General features: G+C 37.9%; 1 protein-coding gene across 2 annotated transcripts in view; it reads left to right on the top strand.

Annotated features, from left to right (window-relative positions):
• LOC145987691 (putative serine protease K12H4.7) overlaps window positions 1-22786 on the top strand; it is a 34128-nt gene extending 11342 nt beyond the window's left edge. The window contains exons 5-10 of one of the 2 annotated variants that reach the window (XM_083122237.1): window positions 5001-5136; window positions 8036-8352; window positions 12374-12506; window positions 14078-14247; window positions 17075-17191; window positions 21630-22786. In XM_083122237.1, coding sequence (XP_082978363.1) covers window positions 5001-5136; window positions 8036-8352; window positions 12374-12506; window positions 14078-14247; window positions 17075-17184 — 866 coding nt within the window. In that variant the 3' untranslated portion in view covers window positions 17185-17191; window positions 21630-22786. Of the gene's footprint in view, window positions 1-5000; window positions 5137-8035; window positions 8353-12373; window positions 12512-14077; window positions 14248-17074; window positions 17192-21629 lie in introns of those variants that run through there. The other variant, XM_083122238.1, reaches the window with a different exon arrangement.
• The last annotated feature ends 2122 nt before the right edge of the window (window positions 22787-24908 follow it).

Below are 24908 nucleotides of genomic sequence, written 5' to 3'. Positions count from 1 at the left end.
TTTATCATGCACTTTCTTTCTTTCAAAAACAGTTTGTGTGCTTGTTTTACATTATTAGCTAATGTGAAATTGACGTGTTGAAAAATATATTTCTAATCCTCTTTTTCAACACAAATTGCGTGAGAACCGACTTCTACCTCCTTTTTGCATGATTTTTGAGGATAATAATGCCTTTCATGCTACTTTATTACTATTATTGTTATTGTTGTTGTTGGCACGTTTATCCAAGTACTTGCCCCCCCCCCCCCAAACGAGGTAACGGCAATGCTCCTGGCTGGCTACGGCCCTGGTGTTCGCAGTAGAACAGTGTGTTGTTCGACTAGCGACCTCAGCGTCGAATGTGACATGTTTCAGTCCTGCCCTATATCCCTATATATACGTATATTGGTTGTTTACGACATATACGTATGGATCCTGTGCCACGGAAAACCTATTTCAATGTGTGTGTGTGTGCAGGGGGGGGGGGGGGTAGCAACATTCGTAAATCTTATTTCATTGGCGATGTGGCTTACAAAGCTTTCAGTTCCCTTTTTTAAGTAGTGAAAATCTATTGCAGTTGGCAACACTACAGAGTGGTGTGCGACCGGTGCAGTTGCTACTCGAAGCAACTACGTCATGCAGAGGGAGGGGCGTGCAGTTGATTGAATGAACGCACTGAGACCTACTAGGTATCTTACGACTGCGGGTACCCGGCGGGTTTTCAATACCTGCCAAGAACGATCTGGGCAGGTGGTCAGGCAAGGTGATCAAGCGAGGGTGTTGCGCAGGTTGCATGGCATTTCAGGAGCGATGTGTTGCGAACGGGTCTGCTCCACGTCTTGTCCAGGCCTCTGGTCATGGTTCGTTTTTGCAGCTACTAAAATAGGCTATGAAATAAAGGAGAATATGTTTCACACTAATATGTAAACCGTATGTGTTTTCCCTGCAATTTTGACATTTTTCATGAAATTCCCTATTCACTGAAAAATCTTCCTTAATTTCCATACACCAGGGGAACTTTTCCTTCATTTGGCAACAGTGACTCATGAACTACAAAGTGCAGTATAAATTATATTCTGTAACCAAACAAATAAATGAACACACTTTATAATGATATATGATTTATTTGCATTCAAGGACTACAATTTTGTACAAGTAGGTACATCTGCAGTATAGGACATGTCAAATAGAAGTACATGATAATAAAGTTTCATAATTTTAACATAAGATACACACATATATATTGGTGTATTATAACCCTTGTATATAAATATTATACTTGACAATTTCAGTTTGATGTGCAACAGCAAGCTCTGTATGTATGGTAACTAACCATACTCTTTAACATTTACGAGGGGTGTCCCGTAAGTAGCTAACCTAACTTAGAAGGGAACAGGATGGGACCACAATAGCAACCTATTTTTCTACGTAGTCTTCCTGCAGGTCCACACACTTCTGCCAACACTTCTGCAGTACTTTTATCCCAGTCTCATAAAAGCTTTCCTCAAGGCTTGCAAAATAGTCAACCACAGCACTGATGACGTCATCATCACACTGATAATGCACACCGCCCAAAGCTTTTTTCAGTTAGGGAAGAGATGAAAGTCTGATGGAGCAAGATCGGGTGAATAAGGGGGATGTTCCAACAATTCGAACCCACAATCATGGATGGTCCTGATGCAGAATCACCCCTTTAGAGAGCTTTCCCCGTCGCTTACTGTTCATAAAACCCCGTAATTGCCTCACCAGGGAAGCATAATGCTCTCCTGTCATGGTGTTTCCCTTTCGGAGATGATCGACCAACAAAACACCCTTAGAGTCCTAGAAGACTATCGCCATCACTTTCGCAGCAGAGGGACCGGACTTTGCATTCTTTGGGGTGGGGGTGCCAGGGTGTTTCCGCTGTTTTGATGCCTATTTTGGCTACAGTACATAATGATGAGCCCAGGTTTCGTCAACAGACACAAGTCGTTCAACAAATCCATCTGGATCGGCCTGGAACAGCTCAAGATTTCATTCTGAGATTATGCATCTTGTCAACTTTTGTTCACTTGTCAGAAGTTTTGGAACCCAACGCGAAGAAACCTTTTTCATCCCCAACTGGTCATCCACAATGCGCTCCACTGTTGATTTGGACATTTTCAGTTCCTCTGCAATATATCGCATAGTCACACATCTGTCTGCAAGAATAATCTTGTGCACTTTCTATACATTTTCTTGTCACCATCTCCACTGGCCTGCCTGGGCAAGGGTCATCTTCCACACTTACTCTCCCCCGCGTAAATTCGGCTACCCATCTCTTCACTGTGGCAGAGGATGGAGCATCCTCTCCTAATGTTGTCACCATTATCCTCATGGATTTCCTTGGGACTCAACAACCTCTTTTTCGACAGATAATTTATCACTGCTTGTATCTCTTCTTTCTTAATTTTTCTGACGTTACGCACTTAGCACACTTCTAGCTCCTGCAAAGACAAATAGGATGGTTCAAACTGGACACCGCTTTGCATATACACTTACGAAAAATTGCTATTTCAAATCCCCAAATTATATTCAGATTGAACTATGGGAACCCTATCACTTATGGGACACCCCTCGTATCTTGGTTACACATACTAGTATAGGACATGTCAAATAGAAGTACATGATAATAAACTTTGGTAATTTTAACATGAGATACACACATATATATATTGGTGTAGTATAACCCTTGCAAATAAAGATATTATACTTGACAATTTTAGTTTGATGTGCAACAGCAAGCTCTGCATGTATGGTAACTAACCATACCTTTTAACATTTATTCTGGTTACACATACACAAGACCTGGAGTCCTTCACACACTGTATGCATTCAAAAGATGAGTGTTGCCTCTGTATATTCTTGTATGCTGTAAAATGAATGTTTAATTAGCATGGTTTTGATTTTATTTTTAAACCTTTCTACTTTTGGAGGAGCCCCCTCTGCCCCCTTCAGGGGTAAAAGGAATTAGACTTACTATAGATGGAACCATTTCCTTCAACAGTTTTGCTATAACTTGACAAGTTTAAAAACAAGACCCAGCAAGTAGCTGTTGTGCATCTCGCACCACATTTCCCCACTCCATTCTCCGCAGCGACGTTGGTTCGCAGTGTTGCAACCTGGAGGGAGTGGAATGGTCTGAGAATTTTCAACGAAATTTGTATTCTCTTTTTCCTGGGCTATTTTCTACCTGTCGGAGTACTGAAATTCAGCTCACCTTTTGCCAACGACTCTTTTCCTTCTTTTAAAACTTGAACTCCCCGATGACACAGTGATAGCGTTGTCGCCTTGTAATCAAGGGGTCCCGGGTTCGATTCCCGGTGGAGGCACATAGTGGTTCGGATCCCACTTTAAACTGTACGTCCAGTTCCGATTAGCCTTACTGGGCATAAAGTGGACTTAAAACAACAAATCAATCCAATCCAATTATTTTAAAACTTGAGAAACCATCCATTTAGACACTTCCGTGGCGGTGCTTGTGGACTCGACAACATTATACTTAAGTTTATGTAACTCCTTCTGATTTCGCAAATATGTTGAAACATTGTAAACAATTTATCTGGCCTGTCCTCTAATGGGCTTTCCAGAGCAGTTTGTGGATTTTGTTGGACCTGGCATGATTTGATTTTTGCATTTCAAAAATATGCAGCCAAGAGTAAAGAGCAAGAACATTTCAATGCTTTAAAAAGGAACACAGGCAAGCATGTTATCAGATTGCTATCTCGCACGGATTGTTGTACGATAAACAAAATAACCCCCACCCCACTCGGTGTTAAAAAAAAAACAAAAAAACAGGTCACTGCTCGATGTCGCATTCAGAAAATGAAGTCATTCGCCCAGAAGTTTCTCTTCGTTATAAACCTTAACGCGCATGTACAATACTACAGTTTACGATCCGATCACCGCACGCATTTTCAAAGACCGGATCAAATCAAATGAACCACTGATAAACTGATATGAGCCGGCACCGTCAATCCATACAGTAAAAATCGTTTATCATATTTGTTTTAGCTTAATTTTGCTGAGTTGGCAGCACTCGTACTCTCAAGGCCAGACCAGTACGTAAAAGAGTGGTGGGGAGTATGACGTAATAGGAAGTGCTCCGCAGCGATCTGCACATATCGGGACTTAACTTATCAGGCTATAGCATAAATGCTATGTAACTACTTCCAACAATCTTATAGCATTTTGGTTAGCTTTTGCAATTACATCATGAAAGGTACATCTAGTATGGTGAGTGCACGGTGTTCACAATTAAAATTACAAATATATTCTTCCATTCATGTACTGTATAGTTATAAAGTATGTATTTAAACAGTGCCATTGTTTTGTACCTAATACCGTTTCATAAGAAAAATATTATTCCTCTTGGTTAAATAGTTCTCAGCTTTCAAAAATGTGAAGTGATACATTGTTTACATCTCACGCGGCTGCCATTACATCTGCACTCGTGTCCTAGAGAGTTCTGTTTCTGAGCCTTAGAAAGATAATGTATCAATAAGGAGTCCTCCACAGTGAAACATAAAGTTTTAAAGGCAGGAAATGTGGTTAAATAAAATCGGGTTTCTCTGTACTACATCTTGGCCCACAGTGGCTCAGTCGGTAACACATTGACTACCATGCTAAAGGTCCTGGGTTCAATTCCTGGGCGGTTCAAATCCGGGAACTTTTCTAACGTTGGAAGCGGCCCCCCGCGTGCCCACCCAGCATCGAATGACATTGGGTACCTCGGGGAAACCCTGGGGGTAAAGGTAGTCAGGGGCGTGATGCTGATCACATCACCCCCACTCACGACCAGATCAAGAAAGTGTGGGGTGTTACCCCAAGACCCCCTGTACACCTTCATGGCATGGTTCTAAGCACAGGGGAGCACTTAACTTTACCTTTTTTACATCTTGGACTTGTGCAGTTGCAGATGCTCTTGGTTGTAACAACCCCATTAACTTCAGTGGGATTGTTCCAGAAATGTCCATGAGTATATGCTTATTCTCTGCTTCCAGACTATTATGGGGTAGTGCGAGATTCATTGTCCACCTACAGCGATAAATGTGTAACTGCAGTTGAAAATGCTACAAAAGAAATAGACATCCTGTTGAGGCATGTGATTGGGCGGCAGACTATTGAAAAGTTGTTCAGGTAAGAGTGTACATTGTTTTTTTTAGAACTTCAATATGTGTTTCATTTTCATTGAGAGTTACAGGTAGGTAGTCAGTAGTGCAGAATGCATAAGGTGACCAGACACACACATTCAAAATAAAGGACAGAGCAGGCGAAAAAGGAGGACAAAGTCATAAAAAAGAGGACACCGCAAAAAATGGCAACACATTTGCCATTACTCATAATTTAATCAATATAAAAAAGTCGTAGTAGCACTTCGCTTACAGAGACTTTTCTTTCAGTAACTTCCTCTTACCTTTAAGCAAAGAAGGCAATCTCCTAATCTATTATTTAACAAATGACAAAGAAGCACACATTTTTAATTCTTGGATATTATGTAGAATGAAATATCCCCACAAGTGAATGCAAATGTAACAAGTAAGATTCGCTTTAACTTATTTCCAAACACTGAATTACAATTTTTAAGTTGTTTAGATTGGTAGAGAAATATGATTTTAATGCCACAAACATTTCTATCACACTTTCAACAGCAGGGAAAAGTTACAGCCACCTTACACTTTACCTCATATTAGTTTCTTCCATCCTATCCTTTAAAAGCTGGAGATTTTCTTGCAAGATAATTGTTGAATTTACACTTTTGCTTCTTTATTTCATGAAAGTAAATATTACTTAATAATCAAAATTCTCACTACACGATTCTGTATCGTGTATGCATAACTCGAAAAGGAACTGGCTGACCCCTATGACGGAGTGGTTAGCACACCGCGTCACAACGCCAGTGGTCCCCGATTCGAATCCCAGCCTAAGCATGGGTGTCCCTTCATCAAAAGCATAATATCATACCCATCTTCGCGATTAGCCAAAAGTGGTAGAAGATCGAAGTAAAATAAACCAAATCGATCAATCGAAAAGGAACTGCACAGACTACATGCGTTCCAGCAGACTCAGAGAGTGAAGCAACGAGTTAGAATAATACTATTGACTAGGGTGCGGAATTTTGCCTATTTGCCTTTTTTATTCCTTGTAGTAAAACATAGGCTTTAATGTTTAAAGTTCATTTCATGGTATTTCTAGTCCTAAAACATATTTTTATAGTCTTTATAAATGCCTATTTTGAAGGTTAGTGCCTATTTTGATTAATCGTGCCCACAAATTGCTATTCTGCAATTTTTGCATACTTCAGATTTATTTTTACGTGCCTTTGCCTTTCCATAGATTGAAGAATGTAAGGCTTTTTTGATGTTGCACAAGATTTGAGGATCTCAATTGGAATGACTCAGTCGGGAAAGTGATCCTGTTGAGCTCGCAGATGCTAGGTGAGCATTGCTCGAATACTTAACGCAGGCCAAGTGATTTGCCTTAAATGATGATCGTTACATGTGGAAGCATTCTCTAGGCAGCACATTGGCTATGGTCTTTGCTAAACTCTTTCCAAAAAGGAGGACATTTACTGATTTCTAAAAAATCCGCCCGGACGCCGGACAGACAGCTAAAAAGGAGGACATGTCCGGACAAAAGAGGACGTCTGGTTACCCTAAGAATGCACGGTGTCTTCTGTGCCACATGCTAGAAAACTGCTCAGATATACAGTACAGCCAGAAATAAAGTATACCAAAATACAGAACGTGTACTGTTTTATGTAACACACTGAACACAACATGTGAATCAACACTTGATGTGTCAATACAACAACAGGCACTGTACACACATTTGAACATATACAGAACAGTCACAATACATGTTCCAACTGATGTCTGTCAGTCAAACACCAAACTTTTTTCAAAGGATCCTGCAAGTTTGTTAACATTACTGCTATTTTATTAATGCACTTGGCAGGATTGGCATGCATGAGTTTCAGAAATCTCATCCAACAAAGTATACAGTGTTGTAGCTAGTGGCCCACCTCAAGGGCCACTTTCGTATGAGCAGAAATAATGCTTGACAACGAACGTCTTCTCTCAAATAATCAAGGCCATTGAGGATCACTTTTCACTACAACGGTTCTCTGGAAGAACACAATACCAATGATACACAGTCTTACCAACTTTCAGTATATTTTATTTCTGGCCATACTGCATATCATCCTCTGTGTGAATTGGTCCATGAGGTCCAGATCAAGCCTCTTTTTTTTTTTTTTTTCTATTTCTCCAACTACTGTCACAGGTATTTTAATATTCTGATGTGATTCTTTAATATTTTAAAGCAAAACTGGTATATTGATGCTTGTAGCGTGGAATAGTTATGTAGTAATACATGTATTAATCAGAATTTTGAACAACTTTTAATTGTTTCATTTATCAAGCATTGGTTTTGTTTATGACAGTAGAAAACTTCTTACGTCACGTGTTGGCAACATATTTGTTAAAAACACCCAAACAGAATGATAAAAAACACTTAGCAGTTCTGTCGAGCTTTTGATCCCATCTCGGGGCTGGTCGAGGGGTGACGGAAGGGATGCGGTTTAAGTTCCGCAACTCACTGTGTCTGCCGGAAGATGTTGGGGTCGGTCTTGCAGTGTTGGTAAGTACTTGTATGTTTGGATTGTTGATGGGGGAGATGCATTTGTAAGTTTTACTGTGTTGTCCCAAGATAAATAAAGATTTCCACATTAATTGTCATTAAGATTATTTGTGTTTTTGATGATGTGTACACCTTCCTTAACATCCTGCTCTATTTTTCCTTTCGCCTGTGCCAGGAAGGAAACACAATCCTGTGCAAGTTTGTTGGTTGGGTTCTATAATATGTTTGGACAAACCAGAAGAACTTTCTTTCCTGCATATATATCCTAAGTGGTCTGCAAATTTGTCTTTGATGGGTTTTTTTTGCATTGTCCTATGTATTGGTTTTGTATTGGTGGGAATCAGTATGGGTACATCAACCTACTAAATACTAATCCTGTTTTTTTTTTTTATTTCAGACTATGTGATTCCATCGATACCTCCAATAAAAATGATATATCCAATTTTTATGAAACACTAGCTGGCAATATGGCTGGTGTTGTGCAGTATAATAGAGACAATAGAGAATTTGAAGGTGCTAAAGCCTCCAATATTACGATCGATGTAGTCTGCGATGCCATGGTTAATGACACTCTTGGTCGGCCTTTTCGTCGTTATGCATTGGTTAATAGCATGCTGCTTGATGCATATGGAGAAAAATGCCTGGACTTTAAATATGACAAAATGATTGAAGAAAGCAGAGGTGTTTCATGGAACTCGTCAGCTGCAGTTGGAGGTAATGGATTTCTTTGCATGTGAATTTAGTTAGTACCTGTGCCATCTTAGTGATAAGCCTATCTGTATCAATGTATCTCAATATTTCTGTTAAATGTAGTATAGTAACTAACTCTCTAGCCTTCTTAAACCCGAAGGTTTATGGCTGCAGCAACACAGGCCTTCCATCTGTCCCTATCCTGAGCAAGATCTATATACTCTTTTCCATCCCTACCGATTTCCTTTAGGTCCATCTCAACGTTATCCCTCAATCTTCCTCTTGGCCTTCCTTCAGGTCTCTTACCATCAGGTTTCCCAACAAGAATCCTGTAAACTCCTCTTCCCTCTCCCATTCGTGCCACATGGCCTGCCCACCTACGTCTTCTTGATTTAATCATTCTAATAATATCTGAATTGAATACAAATTATGTAGTTCTAAATTATGTAACTTTCTCCACTCACCTGTCTCCTCATCCCTTTTAGATCCAAATATTTTCCTAAGGATCTTATTTTCAAATACTCTCAATTTATGCTCCTCTCTCAATGTAAGGGCCCAAGTTTTGCATCCATATAATAGTACAGGCAAAAACTTACAGAAACTTTTAGTTTCTTAGATATTAAACGAGAAGACAAAAGTTTATGAAGAGAAAATTAACATGCATTTCCTGAATTAAGCCTGCTTTTTATTTCCTCTTTAATATCATTTTCATTTGTTAGTATTATTCCTAAGTACTTGAATTTGGAAACTGGTTCAAACGAGTTGTTATCAATAATTAGATTTTGATTATTACCTAACACTTGGTTTCGGCCTGTAAACATATATTTAGTTTGCTCTTAGCTAACTTCCAAACCTATCTCTTTAGCTGCTTTGAAAAATATTTTAGCATTATTCTTAATTGTATTTATATCATCCCCTAATAAGTCTACATCATCTGCAGGCCTCCCCGATGGCGCAGTGGTAGCATCGTCGCCTTGTAATCAAGGGGTCCCACGTTCGATACCCGGTGGAGGCACAAGTGGTTTCGGATTCCACTTTAAACTGTAGGTCCAGTCCCAATTAGCCTGACTGTGCATAAAGTGGACTTAAAACAACAAATCAATCAATCAATCAATACATCATCTGCACATGCTAACAACTGAGTCACACCATTTAATTTTAGTCCTTCGTTAGTTTCTTTTACCTTCCTAACAGCATATTCTAAGGCAAAATTAAAGAGCAATGGAGATAATGCATCTCCTTTTTTAACCCATCATGAATTGTAAATTTATCGGACACATTAATACCCACACGAATTTTACTTTATGTTTCACTGGTGCATACTTTTATCATATTAACAAGCTTCTTAGGTATTCCAAACTCATCTAATATATTATATAATTTATCTCTTTTGACCTAATCATATGCTTTTTTGAAATCAATGAATAGCTGATGGACACTTTAATTATATTCCCACTTTTTCTCAAGTGTCTGTCTGATATGAAAAATTTTATCTGTAGTTGATCTGTTACTTTTAAATCCACATTGTTAATCACCTATAATTTCATTAGCGTATGTGGTTAGTATTGTTAAAATAATGTTAGACAATATTTTGTATGTTGTTGAGAGTAGAGAAATTACACGGTAATTATTGCAGTTCGTTTTATCACCTTTTTTAAACACAGGAACAATTATGGATTCTTTCCACTGTTGAGGGATTTCTTCTTTATTCCATATTAAACAAATTAATTTATGAATTTGACATATTAACGAATTTCCACCATATTTAATTAACTCAGATGTTATTAAATCAATGCCAGGTGCTTTGTTATTCTTTAGCCTTTTAATAGCATCTTTAACTTCAGTCAAGTTAGGTTCTGGAACTAAAGGTTCTGCTGTGTGGACTTCATTTACTTCTGATTTATCTCCTACATGGACATTTAAAAGGTCATTAAAGTAGTTCTTCCATCTATTTAAAATATCACTTGGATCAGCCAAAAAATCACCGTCTTTATCTTTTATCAAGTTTACTTTAGGTTGCCAACCCTTTCTAAATTCATTTACACCCTTATATAAATCTCTGATGTTTTTGTTTTTGCTGTTTGTTTCAATTTCACTAATCTTGCTTTTCAAGTAATCTATCTTTTTTTTACTTCTAAATGTGCGGTTAACTTCTCACTTTATTCTATTATAATTGCTTTTATTTGTATCATCAGAGTTATTTTACCACCTAAGTCTAGCCTGATTTCTCATTTCTATTAGATTATGACATTCGTTATCAAACCATGGCTTAATTTTTCTCGGTTTATGGTATCCTATACTTTCTTTAGCTGCTGATTCTATTGCATTACGTATGTGCTCCCAATTCTTATTTACATCTGTTTCATTTATATTTTCATCATCATTTAAATCCTGCAAAACATCAAATCTATTTGACAGTTTAATTTGGTAATTTTTCTTAATTCTGTCATCGGCAAATTTTCCTGTATTAAATTTTAGAACTTTTAGATTTTGTTGCTTATGATTTATCATATTTATGGATATCTTTATGTTTAAAAGTGGTACTTTTCACAATTAAATTCTTTGAGGTTGCAAAAGTAATTAATCTTATACCATTATCATTACTTAATTCATGAAGGCTTTCTTTACCAATCGTGGGTTTAAATGTCTCTTCCTTACCAATCTGTGCATTACAGTCACCTAACAGAATTTTCATATCATACTGGGAAAATTTATCAAAGACCTGTTCTAACTCTGCATAAAAAAACATCTTTAGTATTATCATCTTTATCTTCCGTTGGTGCATGTATGTTTATTAAAATAATTCTACACCACCTACCCTGTAAAACTGCATGTGATATTCTATCATTAATAAATTCTACTGTTTTAAGAGCCGAGATAATTCTATTATTTATGAAAAAGCCTGTTCCAAAATTATGATTTACAGTACCACCATAGAAAAAAGTATAATTTTTAGTTTTACAATTTCCTTCTCCTGGCCAGCTAACTTCCTGGACAGCTACTACATCTAATTTATACTTAACTATCTCATTAACTGTACACTGAAATGTCTTTGGCCGGTAAAGGCTCAGAACATTCCAGGTGCCTAATTTAATATCCTTATTCGTAATGTAGATCTTATCCTTAGTTCAGGGACTTCCCAAAGTAATCCCCACCCGGAGATCTGAATGGGGGACTATTTTACCTCCGGAATATTTTACCTTTGGAACATCCATGGCCTCATATTGCTGTTTCTTGACATGTCTTTTTACAGTGCATAGTTGTCAGCTCTACGCTAACCCCCAGTATGAATGGAGGACCGCACCTGTCATTGGTCAGCGGATCCCTCGGATCTAGCTGGGAGGGTCACATAGTAGTCCACCAACCGTACCCCACTTCTGCCAATTGTGGGACGCTCATAGAGCCATGACAGGACAGCTCTGTAAATCCCAACAGAGCAAAATGTTGACCATTTTACTCTGTTAGTTGACTAACTGCAGTGAACAATTAACACTATATACCTTGAAAAACTACAAGTATAATCAGTGGTTTTATTTGTGAATGTAGTATAGTAGTTCAGAATATTTATACATATTATGCAACTGTACCATACCTATCTACCAGAATGTTGTTAAAATACATATTTACATTCTCATATAAAATAATCAGATAAATGCAATAGATAAATGCATTTACAGATTGCACTTTTGCCATACAATATTTTTGTAAACTTTAATAAAATTGCAAATTTTAAGTAACAACTAGGATTTTTAAGGGCTATTTTGGTTCTGTAATATTAGTATTTGGTAGTTTCTATCAGCTGTTATCAATCATATGATCTTGTACATACAAGAAGAATTTTGATTTTTTTCAAGTTTGACAATAAATGGCTATTTTATATCATATAAAAAAAATAAAGAAGATTTGTACTTACAAGGGACAGAAAAAGTAAAAGACAGCCACTTGTAAGTATGAAAACTTATTTTTTTTAATTACAACCAGTAACTATGTAACTATTTTTCATTTCTTATTTATCCTTCTTAATCAAGGCATTTAACAATTCCAGGTCGACAGTGGACTTATCAAACATGCACTGAATTTGGGTTTTTCCAGACATCAAGTTTGCCCAATCAACCATTCGGAACTAAATTCCCTGTGGAATTCTTCATCCAACAATGCACTGACATTTTTGGACCACGGTACGGTAAATGCTCTTCTTTTATGTCAGGAATTGTCTGATTATTGAGACTCATTAAAAATAATAGAAAGTTACACAATTGACCAATTGGTGGAAAAGAAGATGTTCTTAGCAGCTTAGATGTTGGGTTGTGTGTTCATATTTTACAAGACATTCCGAAGTGAATCTCAACAAAGTGTCAGTCAGTTGTATTTTTATTTACATAAATAAAATTGTCAATATGGTCAAATATAAATAATGTACAATTTCAAGAGTGATTTGCAAAGGTGAGTGATATTGTAGGGATATTTTCGTTATGTTCACAACACTACTGGCTTACATCAAATAAATTGCTGTGTACATAAATTATTTACGTATTTATGTTATAGGACATGTCATGTTATGACATAGGACATAACATGTCCACATTGCACAAAGAACCATAGTTGGTTGGATGTAGTCAGAAAGTGTTTCCAGTACACAAACTCATCATAGGCTGTTACTGGTATATGGTGATGCTGTTTTCCCTAGGACGAAGCTGATATTACAGAATTAATGCTGATACCACTGCTGATATTCTTACCAATTCCCAACAACACCCTGCGACGCTAAGGGTCCCGAGTTCGAATCCCGCTCAGGCTTGGTTGTTTGTGAATGTCCATTCACCAGTTTCATCACTCATCCCCATCTTCGCTAATTAGCTAGCCAAGAGGCACAAAACGTGAAGTAAAATAAACTAAATCAATCAATCAATCAAACCAACAACACCAATACCGATATTATTTGTAATTGTAATTGTAACAATTAAAGTTTCATGACGTAGATTAATATTAGTGAGTGAGTATTCCACTCCAATTATAGGCATAAATTTAACAGAATTTGGCTTCAAAATATTCAAGAATTACATCAGAATATTAAAAATATATGTGTTATGTAATCACAAAATAAAAGGAAACTTTGAATTATGCATAACATCCAGGATAATTAGACTCCCTAAAGTGTCACACGGCATTTTGTGTGGATCATTTAAAAGATCGAAACATCAGACAAGTATCAGCTGATATTGGTTAATAAAATCAAAGCGATATTTTCAGATATGATACCACTGCTGTTGGTTTGATTGATTTGTTATTTTTTGTCCACTTTATGCACAGTAAGGCTAATCGGGACTGGACCTACAGTTTAAAGTGGGATCAGAACCACTTGTGCCTCCACTGGGTATCGAACCTGGGACCCCTTGATTACAAGGCAACAACGCTACCAATGTGCCATCGGGGAGGCCCTACCACCACTGCTGTTGGATCAGCCGTAGTACATACGTACATATGACTATGAGAATTTGGCTTGGAAGTATTCATAAGTTCACATTTGAGCATATTGCATAATTTTGTGAGGATTTATACTGTGCAAATATGGACTTTGCAAGATAAATGGATTCCAGAAAAGTATTGTACTGATACTTTCTGACACATTGCCATTATATCAGCTCATCTCTAATATGAATTATTTCATCATCTTGTATAGATAGTTACTAACCTTGACTATATAATATTTTCCATTACATATGTGTTACTTATGATGCCAATTTTGCAGGTACAGCACTAATTTACTAGATTACGGAATTGGGAGGACAAACACCCTGTATGGTGCATATGATTTGGAAATAAGTCGAGTTGTATTTGTCCATGGCTCAATAGATCCATGGCATGCTTTGGGAATTCGCAAAAATTTATCTGCCGATGCACTGGCTATATACATTGAAGGTGAGTTGTGGTGTAATTTGTTATGCGTCATTTTTATTTTGTTCCAGTGATTATGTTGTCTTGAATTGGAAATTGTAAGTGGCATGCAGACCAAAGTGGCATGCAACACAGGGATTTCACACCAAAGTAACAGGCTAAATGGCACACGGGCCTTGCCAGTCTTTAAAGCACAACCAACAGATCGATTCAACATGTGCAACATGTCGTGTTGCTTTGGTACGAAAGGCTGCCTTTATTTCTGTAGGTTTGTTTGTAGTTTTTTTTTTCACTGCGCCTCTAGTTCTTTCTTTTAACCATGGTGTTTCTTTCTTTTAACCATGGTGTTTCTTTCTTTTAACCATGGTGTTTCTTTCTTTTAACCATGGTGTTTCTTTCTTTTAACCATGGTGTTTCTTTCTTCTTTTGTTTCTTGCTTGTCTTTCCACATACCTTCTCGGCTGCCTCTACTACTTCTGTTTTAAATCTTATCCATTCTCTTTCTACTCCTTTGGGTTCATCTCTTGGCACTTTAGTTCGCAATATTTCTTGATATTTCTCTTTTATCATCTTATCCTTCATTTTCCACTCTCTTATCCTTCTCTCTTGTTCCTCCCTTTTATCTTTTATTTTCCATCTCCTCACATCTACTAGTAGCCTGTGGTCACTGTCTAAGTTCTCACTGGGTATTACTTTAATGTTGTTCATTATCTTCTTTACTTCCTTGTTTACCAATATATAATCTATTACAGTCTTTTGTTTATTATTCCAACTATATCTTGTAATTTTATGACTGTCATATTTCTCCTTAAATCAGCTATTACCTACTAACAGTCCGTTTCTCTTACAAAAGTCCATTAGCCTCCTTCCCTTCTCTTTCCTCTGTCCCCATCCATTTGCTCCAAGTATTTCCATATACCCTTTCCTATCTCTTCCCACTTGTGCATTAAAATCACCCATCACAATTTGCCATTCCTTTCCTACGTGTTCTTCCAAGTCTTCTTCAAATTCTTAAGTCTTCTTTCTCCTCCCTTGTACATCCTGTTTATGGGGCATAAACAATAATAACCTGTGGCTCTACAGCCCGTAAGGGCCTTGGCCTATCTCCCGACTGCCAGTCTCCCTCCCACAGTCCTACCTAGAGGTAAGGAGTTCTTCAACTGGTAGGGTCAGCACGTCGAACCCCCAGCCGTTATAGGAGATTTTTACAACCGGGTTATGCTACTCACTCATATCTACCCAATTTTCTCATGTTGGTGGGTTGCCACCGGTCTTATACACAGGCCGAAAACCCAGAGACTGGATGCAGGCAGACTCGAATCCATGCCATCCCGCAGTCGGAGCCCAAAGCACAGTGCCTTAGACTCTATGGCCACGGAGGATGACGTTTGTGGAGCATACATTTGAATTATTTCCATTACTTTCCCTCTTACATTCAGTTTTTGTTTTATTTTTCTGTCACCCTTTCTACTTCCTCACGTATACCACTTCTGACTACAAATCCAACCCCACTTCTCCTACCCTCTTCAGTACCTGCCCAGTACAGTTTATAATCTTTCCTCAATTTAATTTCTCCTCTTCCTTTTCATTTCGTTTCGCTCATTCCAAAGATGTCAATTCCTCTTCTCTCCATTAGATACACAATTTCTTCAGTCCTTCCTGTCAGTGTTCCAATATTCAATGTCCCTATTTGTAGCCTGCATCGTCTCCAATTTCCATTCAAGCTTGCTTCTTTCTTTTCTCGAATTTTTTGTTTTCGGCTGTTGGCTAATCGAGCCTGTCACAGCCTACATTTGGATGGTGGGGTTGCCGCCTGTAGGTTGGTTATCAGGTACACCTTTGTTTTTCTGTTGGAATTCCAACGTCCTTAGCCTTTCTGGAACCCTCCAGGCCCACAAGGCAGTGGGGGCAAACGCTTTTATGGCGGTGTCTATTCTATATCAAATTACTGTATCTTAGCTTCCCCTTTCACACAGACAAACTTCGAGTACTGCCTACTACTAAGATTGTTTCATTTGAATTTATTTTATTTTGCTTTTCTGTCAATTTTGGCTGATTCCGAAGAAGAGGATGAGTGATGATTTGATGAAATTGACAAGAGGGCACTCACAAAGATCACCTATGCCCAGTCTGGGATTATAACATGGAACTCCTGATGTTGTAGCATGCTGAGGTAACCACTCTGTCACAGAGGTGCGTACAACTAAGAAAATATGGGTGAAGTCCAGGGATTTCTATAAAACAATAATAATAAAATAAAATAAAATCAGTACTTGGAAAATTAGGGAATGTTAAATACAACTTTTGAACATTACATGAATATGGATTTCCACATATTTGTTAACCTTAATTAGTTCATCATAAGAAAGAAAATATGTACTTAAAAAAACGTGTTTTTTTCTCAACTGGAAACATTGTTTTTCATATTTCTCTTCTAAAAGTGTGCTGTAGATTAAAGTAAGTTAAGACATTAAGAATTGTCTCTTTTTTAAATACCTGGAAAGCTCGAGGAATTTGTTTTTACAAAATCAGTGGCTATCCTGAGTAGTAAATATATTTATTATACATTAATCAGTGTGAAACTTTGCCAATAAAGTACAATATAAAATGTACATGTAAAAATAACAATCTACTATAAATAGCAACTTTTCCATGAAGAACCTGGAAAGTTTGGTCACCATCCTAATTAATGTATACAAACTGATGACTGCGATCATTTTTGTCGAAATAAAATAGTGTATATTTTCAAATTTCATCTACAAAATCATGGTTCATGAATTACAGCTTTATATCCATAAAAACTAACAAAATAGTAAAAATGTGTACTCAGTTCATGTGTTATTCTTTGCAGGTACTGCTCACTGTGCCAACATGTACCCTCCAACATTTCAAGATCTACCTCAGCTTCAACTGGCAAGAGAAGAGATAAGTACTCTGATAGGCGAATGGATCCACCAATGACATGAAGGTAAATTTTAGTATATTTTTACATATAATTTATTGTTATTTTCCAAGAGCTACATATAGTACTAATCAGTGGTTATGGAGATTTCATGTTCTATAGATGCATGTTATAAGCTTTTATAATTATGTACATTCCTACAGAATGTTTTAACACTCCACTTTACCATATAAATAACCTGAAGTGCAAGAGCCTTTGAGGGCCAGGGCCTACCTGTCTCACTCCCACATGCCTCAGCAGAGGTGGACGATCGTCCAACCAGTTAAGGGGTGGCTTGTGGTCAGCATTACGAACCCCCAGTTATTGTAGATTTTCCATGACTGGGTTGTGCTACTCATTTGTAGCTCTCCAATTTCCAACCTGCCATGCTGCAGGACGGAGTCCTTCATATAATACTTGATATTACTCCATTGTTTTTAATTTGTTTAGGCCAGCAGCAAACTGGAACCGATACAACACAATGTGGAGCAACACAACACAAGTCACAAAGTTACACGGCACAATGATTCATTTTGTTTGTTAGTTAAATCTGATTGCAGATTTTGTCCATGTACGAAATAGGTCTAGGTCTGCCTTTTATAATTTGGGAAGCTAGTAATGATGCATTGTAAGTATAACAGTTTACAGCAGAATCAGTGTATCAATGTGTATGTAGAATTGCTCCATCAGTTTGTGTTGTGAATTGAATATACAGGATGGTCCAAAAGTGTGGAAAAACCCGAATAAAAATTGAATGGCATGATATTTCCAAAAACTAACATTGCAGGTTTGTAATAGAGGTGGGGGAAAATGTTATAGGGCATATGACGATGATGGCCGCCATCTTGAATGCAACTTTAAAAGTTCAAATGGAAACCATGTCGTGTAATACCTCATTTCAATAGGACATTTTCTCACGAGTTCAACGGTGTGCATAATTTTGCTCTAGCACCAACAGCGACGAAGTTATTAATGTTTTTATGCTTGCTTTATCGTTGCAGGTGACGTAACACAGCATGGGTCTCACGCAGGCAGAACGCATTGATATCGTGTTGATCTCACGTGAACGAAGCATGAGGGTGATTTCAGACGATTATAACCACCGTCACCCAGATAGGGTCCCCATCCATTATGGTACCGTCAGTAAAGTGCTTGCAAAATTTCATGAAACCGGGACTGTGGCTGACAAACCAAATTCACGATGGCACCCCTCCTCATTACAGAAATTGTGTTCGTCAGTACCTGGATGTGCAGTTTCCCCAACACTTGGATTGGACGACGAGTGGCCACCACGTTCCCCAGACCTCACTCTGCTGGATTTCTACCTGTGGGGACATGTCAAGGCCATCCTTTACTCCGAGAAAATTCGAGATATTGTACACCTTAAGCAACGCATAATTGACGCATGTGCCAGCATTACTGCAGACACTTTACGCAGGGTTTTGCACGAATGGGTATCAAGACTGGCTTTAACTGTGGAACGTGTTCATTACGAACACAATTTCCGTAATGAGGAGGGGCGCCATCGTGAATTTGGTTTGTCAGCCACAGTCCCGGTTTCATGAAATAAATTTTGCAAGCACTTTACTGACGATACCATAATGGATTGGGACCCTATCTGGGTGACGGTGGTTATAATTGTCTGAAATCACCCTCTTGCTTCGTTCACCTGAGATCAACACGATATGAATTCGTTCTGCCTGCGTGAGACCCATGCTGTGTTACATCACCTGCAACGATAAAGCAAGCATAAAAACGTTAATAACTTCGTCCCTGTTGGTGCTAGAGCAAAATTATGCACACCGTTGAACTCGTGAGAAAATGTCCTATTGAAATGAGGTATTAGACGACATGGTTTCCATTTGAACTTTTAAAGTTGCATTCAAGATGGTGGCCATCATCGTCATATGCCCTATAACATTTTCCCCCACCTCTATTACAAACCTGCAATGTTAGTTTTTGGAAATATCAAGCCATTCAATTTTTATTCGGGTTTTTCCACACTTTTGGACCACCCTGTATATTCAATTCACAACACAAACTGATGGAGCAATTCTACATACACATTGATACACTGATTCTGCTGTAAACTGTTATACTTACAATGCATCATTACTAGCTTCCCAAATTATAAAAGGCAGACCTAGACCTATTTCGTACATGGACAAAATCTGCAATCAGATTTAACTAACAAACAAAATGAATCATTGTGCCGTGTAACTTTGTGACTTGTGTTGTGTTGCTCCACATTGTGTCGTATCGGTTCCAGTTTGCTGCTGGCCTAAACAAATTAAAAACAATGGAGTAATATCAAGTATTATATGAAGGACTCCATCCTGCAGCATGGCAGGTTGGAAATTGGAGAGCTACAAATGAGTAGCACAACCCAGTCATGGAAAATCTACAATAACTGGGGGTTCGTAATGCTGACCACAAGCCACCCCTTAACTGGTTGGACGATCGTCCACCTCTGCTGAGGCATGTGGGAGTGAGACAGGTAGGCCCTGGCCCTCAAAGGCTCTTGCACTTCAGGTTATTTATATGGTAAAGTGGAGTGTTAAAACATTCCGTTGAACTCGTGAGAAAATGTCCTATTGAAATGTGATATTACACGACATGGTTTCCATTTGAACTTTTAAAGTTGCATTCAAGATGGCAGCCGTCATCGTCATATGCCCTATAACATTTTCCCCCACCCCTATTACAAACCTGCAATGTTCGTTTTTGGAAATATCATGCCATTCAATTTTTATTCAGGTGTTTCCACACTTTTGGACCACCCTGTATATCTAGCAAATAATTAGTTAGAAAATACGATATTTACCATTTAATGTAAGATTCAGTAATTACATTTAATTGCTGGGCTTCATGCACGATGCAATGTACATGAAGAACTTTACAGGACCTCCCTGATGGCATAGTGGTAATATGCCATTATATGTTAGTAAAATTATTAACTTATTAAAAGTCCAACTCCAAAGACAGAAAGTGCCTCCTCGATGGCATAATGGTAGTGTCGTTGCCTTGTAATCAAGGGGTCCCAGGTTCGATTCCCGGTGGAGGCATATAGTGGTTCGGATCCCACTTTAAACTGTAGGTCCAGTCCCGATTAGCCTCACTGTGCACAAAGTGGACTTAAAACACCAACTCGATCCAGAGACAGAAGTGTGACCCTCATGAAGGTTGATTTCCGTGGTCGATAAAAGTTCAGTTTGAGGCACAAAGAGAATCAACACCCGTGATGATTGACTTCCTCTGTTGGCTATCTCCCATTGCGACGCAATACGACAGTCAAAAGATGTGACACGTGAAAAAAAAGACACATTATGTGCAAGTAAAACCATACCCAAAAATGAGAGTGGACGGATACGTACAAGCTGGGGTGCTGTGTTTGATACCCAGTGGAGGCTTACAGTGGTTCAGATCCCACTTTAAACTGTAGGCCCAGTCCCGATTAACCTATCTAAGTGGACTTTACTTCTTTATAAATAATATATATAAATTACTCTTGGTGCAACAGCCCATGAGGGCCTTGGCCTACCTACCGACTGCCTTAGCAGAGGTGGAAGATTTTCCAACCAGATACAGGGTGACATGTAGTCAGCGCCACAAACCCCCAGTCCTTGTTGTAGGTTTTCATGACTGTGTTACGCTACTCATTCATAGCTCCCGAATTTCTTCATGATGGTGTATGGCCACCCGTCCCATACACTGGCCAAAATCTCAGGAGTAAAGTTGTTATGCTTCCCCCAGGAGACACGAACCAGCACACGTTCCATACCTCGAGCCCATAGCCTGATCCTTTAGACTGCACAGCCACAGTGCAGGATGAACTTCACCTTACAAACTTGTATGAATTATGTGTTGATATTCATTAAAATATTAACAACGTGACAGAATTATACACCAAATTATGGGCTATTTATAGATATATCAGATTGCTAAAGTCATCGTATTGAATAATCTGTTCATTCCTATTGAAAATTAAATGTTCTTTTATTCAGTTTTGACAGAATTTAGAGAAACAGATGGGATAAACGACATAAAATGAAGTGAGTTTTGCACATTGCATACCATGATATTTATTACCTTCTACATATTCTTTATTTGGATTAAATGTTTTTAAAGCAATTTCTTATTAGACAATTAGTTCTTGATCTACAATTTTTTTGTACATTGTGACAAGTTTGAAAAACATGCACCTCGTCCGTAGAGGCTAGCATGCCCGAGAGGCTTTCGTCTACTAAAGGTTAAATGACCCTTCAATAGTGTACTTTGATTTTATGCATGTAATATCAAATGCTGTCACTTTTTATGCAGAACATACTTAGTATGTATTGTTTGCATGGGCACAAAATGTTTTAATACTTTTATGGTTTAATATGGATTAATTTCAGTATAATTTGATAGTTTAGTTAATCGAAAGTAATATGTATTATTTTGTTTTCTCTCCTTTCTTTCAAAGGTCATCCAAGTGGATCAGATGGAAATTAATTATAATATCACCAGTTGTTTCCTGATTGTACTTCATTTGTGATACTCCTAGAAGATTGTGATTTGCATATGAGCAGATTTGCATTTATGCAGATGAGCTTCAGTAAGGCTGTGAGAAACTCATTCCTCTTCTTGCTAGTTTTAATTATGTTAATGAGAAATAAAATTTGCTACAAACATTTGTCTCCAATTTTACAGTGGATTGGTGCTCTCTATCTTTGTGAAAATATGTAATTATTGTGTGAAATCTCTTCACTAATTGTAGTGATATTGTGTGTTCCATGACCCAGTAAAGTTCTATTCGGTAGCTTGGTTTGAATTAAAATATGAAATTGCATGCACACTTAGAATTTGGGATGGGATTGATTATTCAGTACTCTATTGATAATGGTCAGTATAATGACATATTAGACTCAAAAAATTGATTGATCAGAGGCTTCTATTAATAGCCTGAAACTGAGTGCACAGTTCTCTCATTTAGTTGTTGTTCTCAATGAATATTAAGCTTGATTCATTGACCTGTAAAATAAAACTTCAAATATGTACGTAGTTTTGTTTTGTAAGGAGAAACTCCTTAGTGTCATGTTCACCTGCGTACATAATTAAAGTTTGCTGTTTTATGTTTGGTCTATCAGGTATCATAAGGCTAATATTTTTATCTGTAGTCTGTCAAAAGTTTTGCAAGGATTTTTGGACATGCTACATACAAAGCTACATTACGCCCATAGAATAAGGTATTTATGTTGCTAACATATTGTTATATTTTATGCATGCATAGATATTACACATAATTTTTGTGTTTTTTGTCACTAATTTTGTTCAAAATTTAAGCAGTAGCTAATATATTCTACTTCAAATACAATGCACTTTAAAAACTTATTTACATCATATATTTATTATTCTGAGCTGGGTCAGGTAACAAGAAATAAGTTTGTATTACCATGAATTAGATTATGGGTGTTGAAATGAGAGAGTTTATTTGTGATAAATATGAAAGGATTAACATTGATAAATATTAATTTAAGTTGAATATTATATGATGTATGACAACTGAATGTATAAGCATGTGAATTAAGAAAAAAATGTTTCTCATACAGTGTTTAAACAAATAAATGCAAGAAAGATGAATTGGGCTTTTATTTATGCAATATGCAAGGTCGCACAGAAGTAATAAGGCAGTAATACTGATGCAGTCATGAACAGATTTATTTTTGTGAAGAACCCTAACCCTTGTAGACTGTCTGATCCCTACTCATTTGTATTCTCTCTGCAGGGCATGCCTCTTGGCAGAGGAGACCCAATAGCAGACCATACCAAAAGAGGCATTTCAGAAGTGCTTCCAAGTTCCAACAATGGTAGAGCCCCTGGAGCAAGGGTGTCTGTGCACATGAAGGTAGCAAATATGCTTCTGCATTAAAGAAAACAAGAATTGTGTACAAAGATGAAAAAAAAAATTACTTTTCGTAAGTTATATGATGACGTCACATTTGGATCATTAACATAATTATGTTTAAAGGCAAACAAACCAAACAAAACTTACAGTAATATGGTATGTGACCAAAACTAAACTTACATTATTATGGTATGTGACCACCCCAGACCTTCACACAAAATTTACAATGATTTTCCATGCTTTCAATGATGTGACCACCATCGCAGATGCGAGCAATGGCCATTCCTCCATTAGTGCAGTTTCGAACTCTCTGAGACTGACTGGAGGAGGTAAACATGCAGAGACAGCATGCCCAAGCATCCCAAAGGTTTTCAATGGGATTAAGGTCGGGGAAATACGCCGGCTACTCCATATGAGAAATGCCCTCACTTTCCAGGTACTCGTCAAGGATGTTGGCTGGATGGGGACGGGCATTATCATCTATAAGGAGGAAATCTGGACCAACTGCTACAGCATAGTCTCACTATGGGGTCTAGGTGTTATAAGGGGAATTGAAATGTGTTTGTTTTTTGACTTGTTGAATATATAATATATCAAAAAAAAAAAAGGGAGAGCCATGCTTTACGCGTCCGTACGCAGACCCTATTCCACGTGTGGTGTTCCATATAATAACATATATCCCCTGAGATACCTGTTAAGCAACAGACGAACTTTAGCCTAAATTTAAGGATCAGTAACTAGTGGAGGCTTTGATAGGCTTGTGATCCACTTCAATGATAAAAGGTCAGACACCTTGAACGAGACATTTATTCATAAAAAAACACTGCTTGCGGCACAGCCACCACCAAACATAAACATTTCACTGTACATAACACACAAAAAAGATATACAAAAGATTCTGTACTTACATACCAACCATTTTCGCATTACACCTTTCATACCTGGAGGCCACGCACACTATTTCACCCTTCATAGCCACATCCTGACACATGGGCACCTTTTGGGTACACAACACTAAAATTAGGAATTTCATACTTCCTTGATGTAACAAAGGCTTTGGGGGAGTGATGGATGAGTTTTCCTGGCTTTTCTTGCATGGATGGTTGAGAACAACTTGGATATTAGCTGATATCCTATGGATGCTGCTATGGTGTCAGTTCTGCCGACCATGTGGTCTGGAATTCCACTTTGGATGAGGGACACAAAAACTCGCTATATTGCGGAAATTTTCACTGGGATCCTTAAATGCTGTTTTTGACACAATATCCCACTTGGTCACACACACTTAGGCCCATATTTACTATATCTGGACCTTAGATCCCTGTTTCCCTTATGCATCCTTTGTTGCTGGCACAGGCGGCCATTAACACACTGGATTTTGCCAGCAACTTCACAGGTGACCTGCTCTCAGGTGGGTCTGGAATACAAGTGAGCTGATACACCCAGCACAACACACAATAGGCCATCTGAAAGTCTCCTCTGTGACGTCACAGCCTTGAAGGCTTCTCATTGGCCAGCTGGAGTCCTCTGAGACATTTCCTTGTCTGTGGGAGAAGTGTCACTTTCTCCCACCAGATGGCAGAGTTATCAATTGCTTAAAAAGTGTAAACAAAAGTGTTTTTTCACCTTTTCTGGCTTAATTATGCCAGATAATTGCAAATGAATTTACTTTTAGTAAATTAGGCATTATTTTACCTGTGGGTAAGTGTTATCTTTGATTTTCAATAAAGGATAAAAGATTTAATAAATATGTGATTTGGAGCACATGGTTTTTGGTATTCAAGATGACTACTGTCAGCCTAAAAATTGTTGTTTCTTTATAAATAAGGCACTTCTACCCCTTCCATGAGTGTAACA

This window comes from Lepisma saccharinum, chromosome 5 (assembly GCF_977018435.1).
Source record: "Lepisma saccharinum chromosome 5, izLepSacc3.1, whole genome shotgun sequence".
NCBI lineage: Eukaryota > Metazoa > Arthropoda > Insecta > Zygentoma > Lepismatidae > Lepisma > Lepisma saccharinum.
This window is presented reverse-complemented; position numbering and strand designations above follow the sequence as displayed.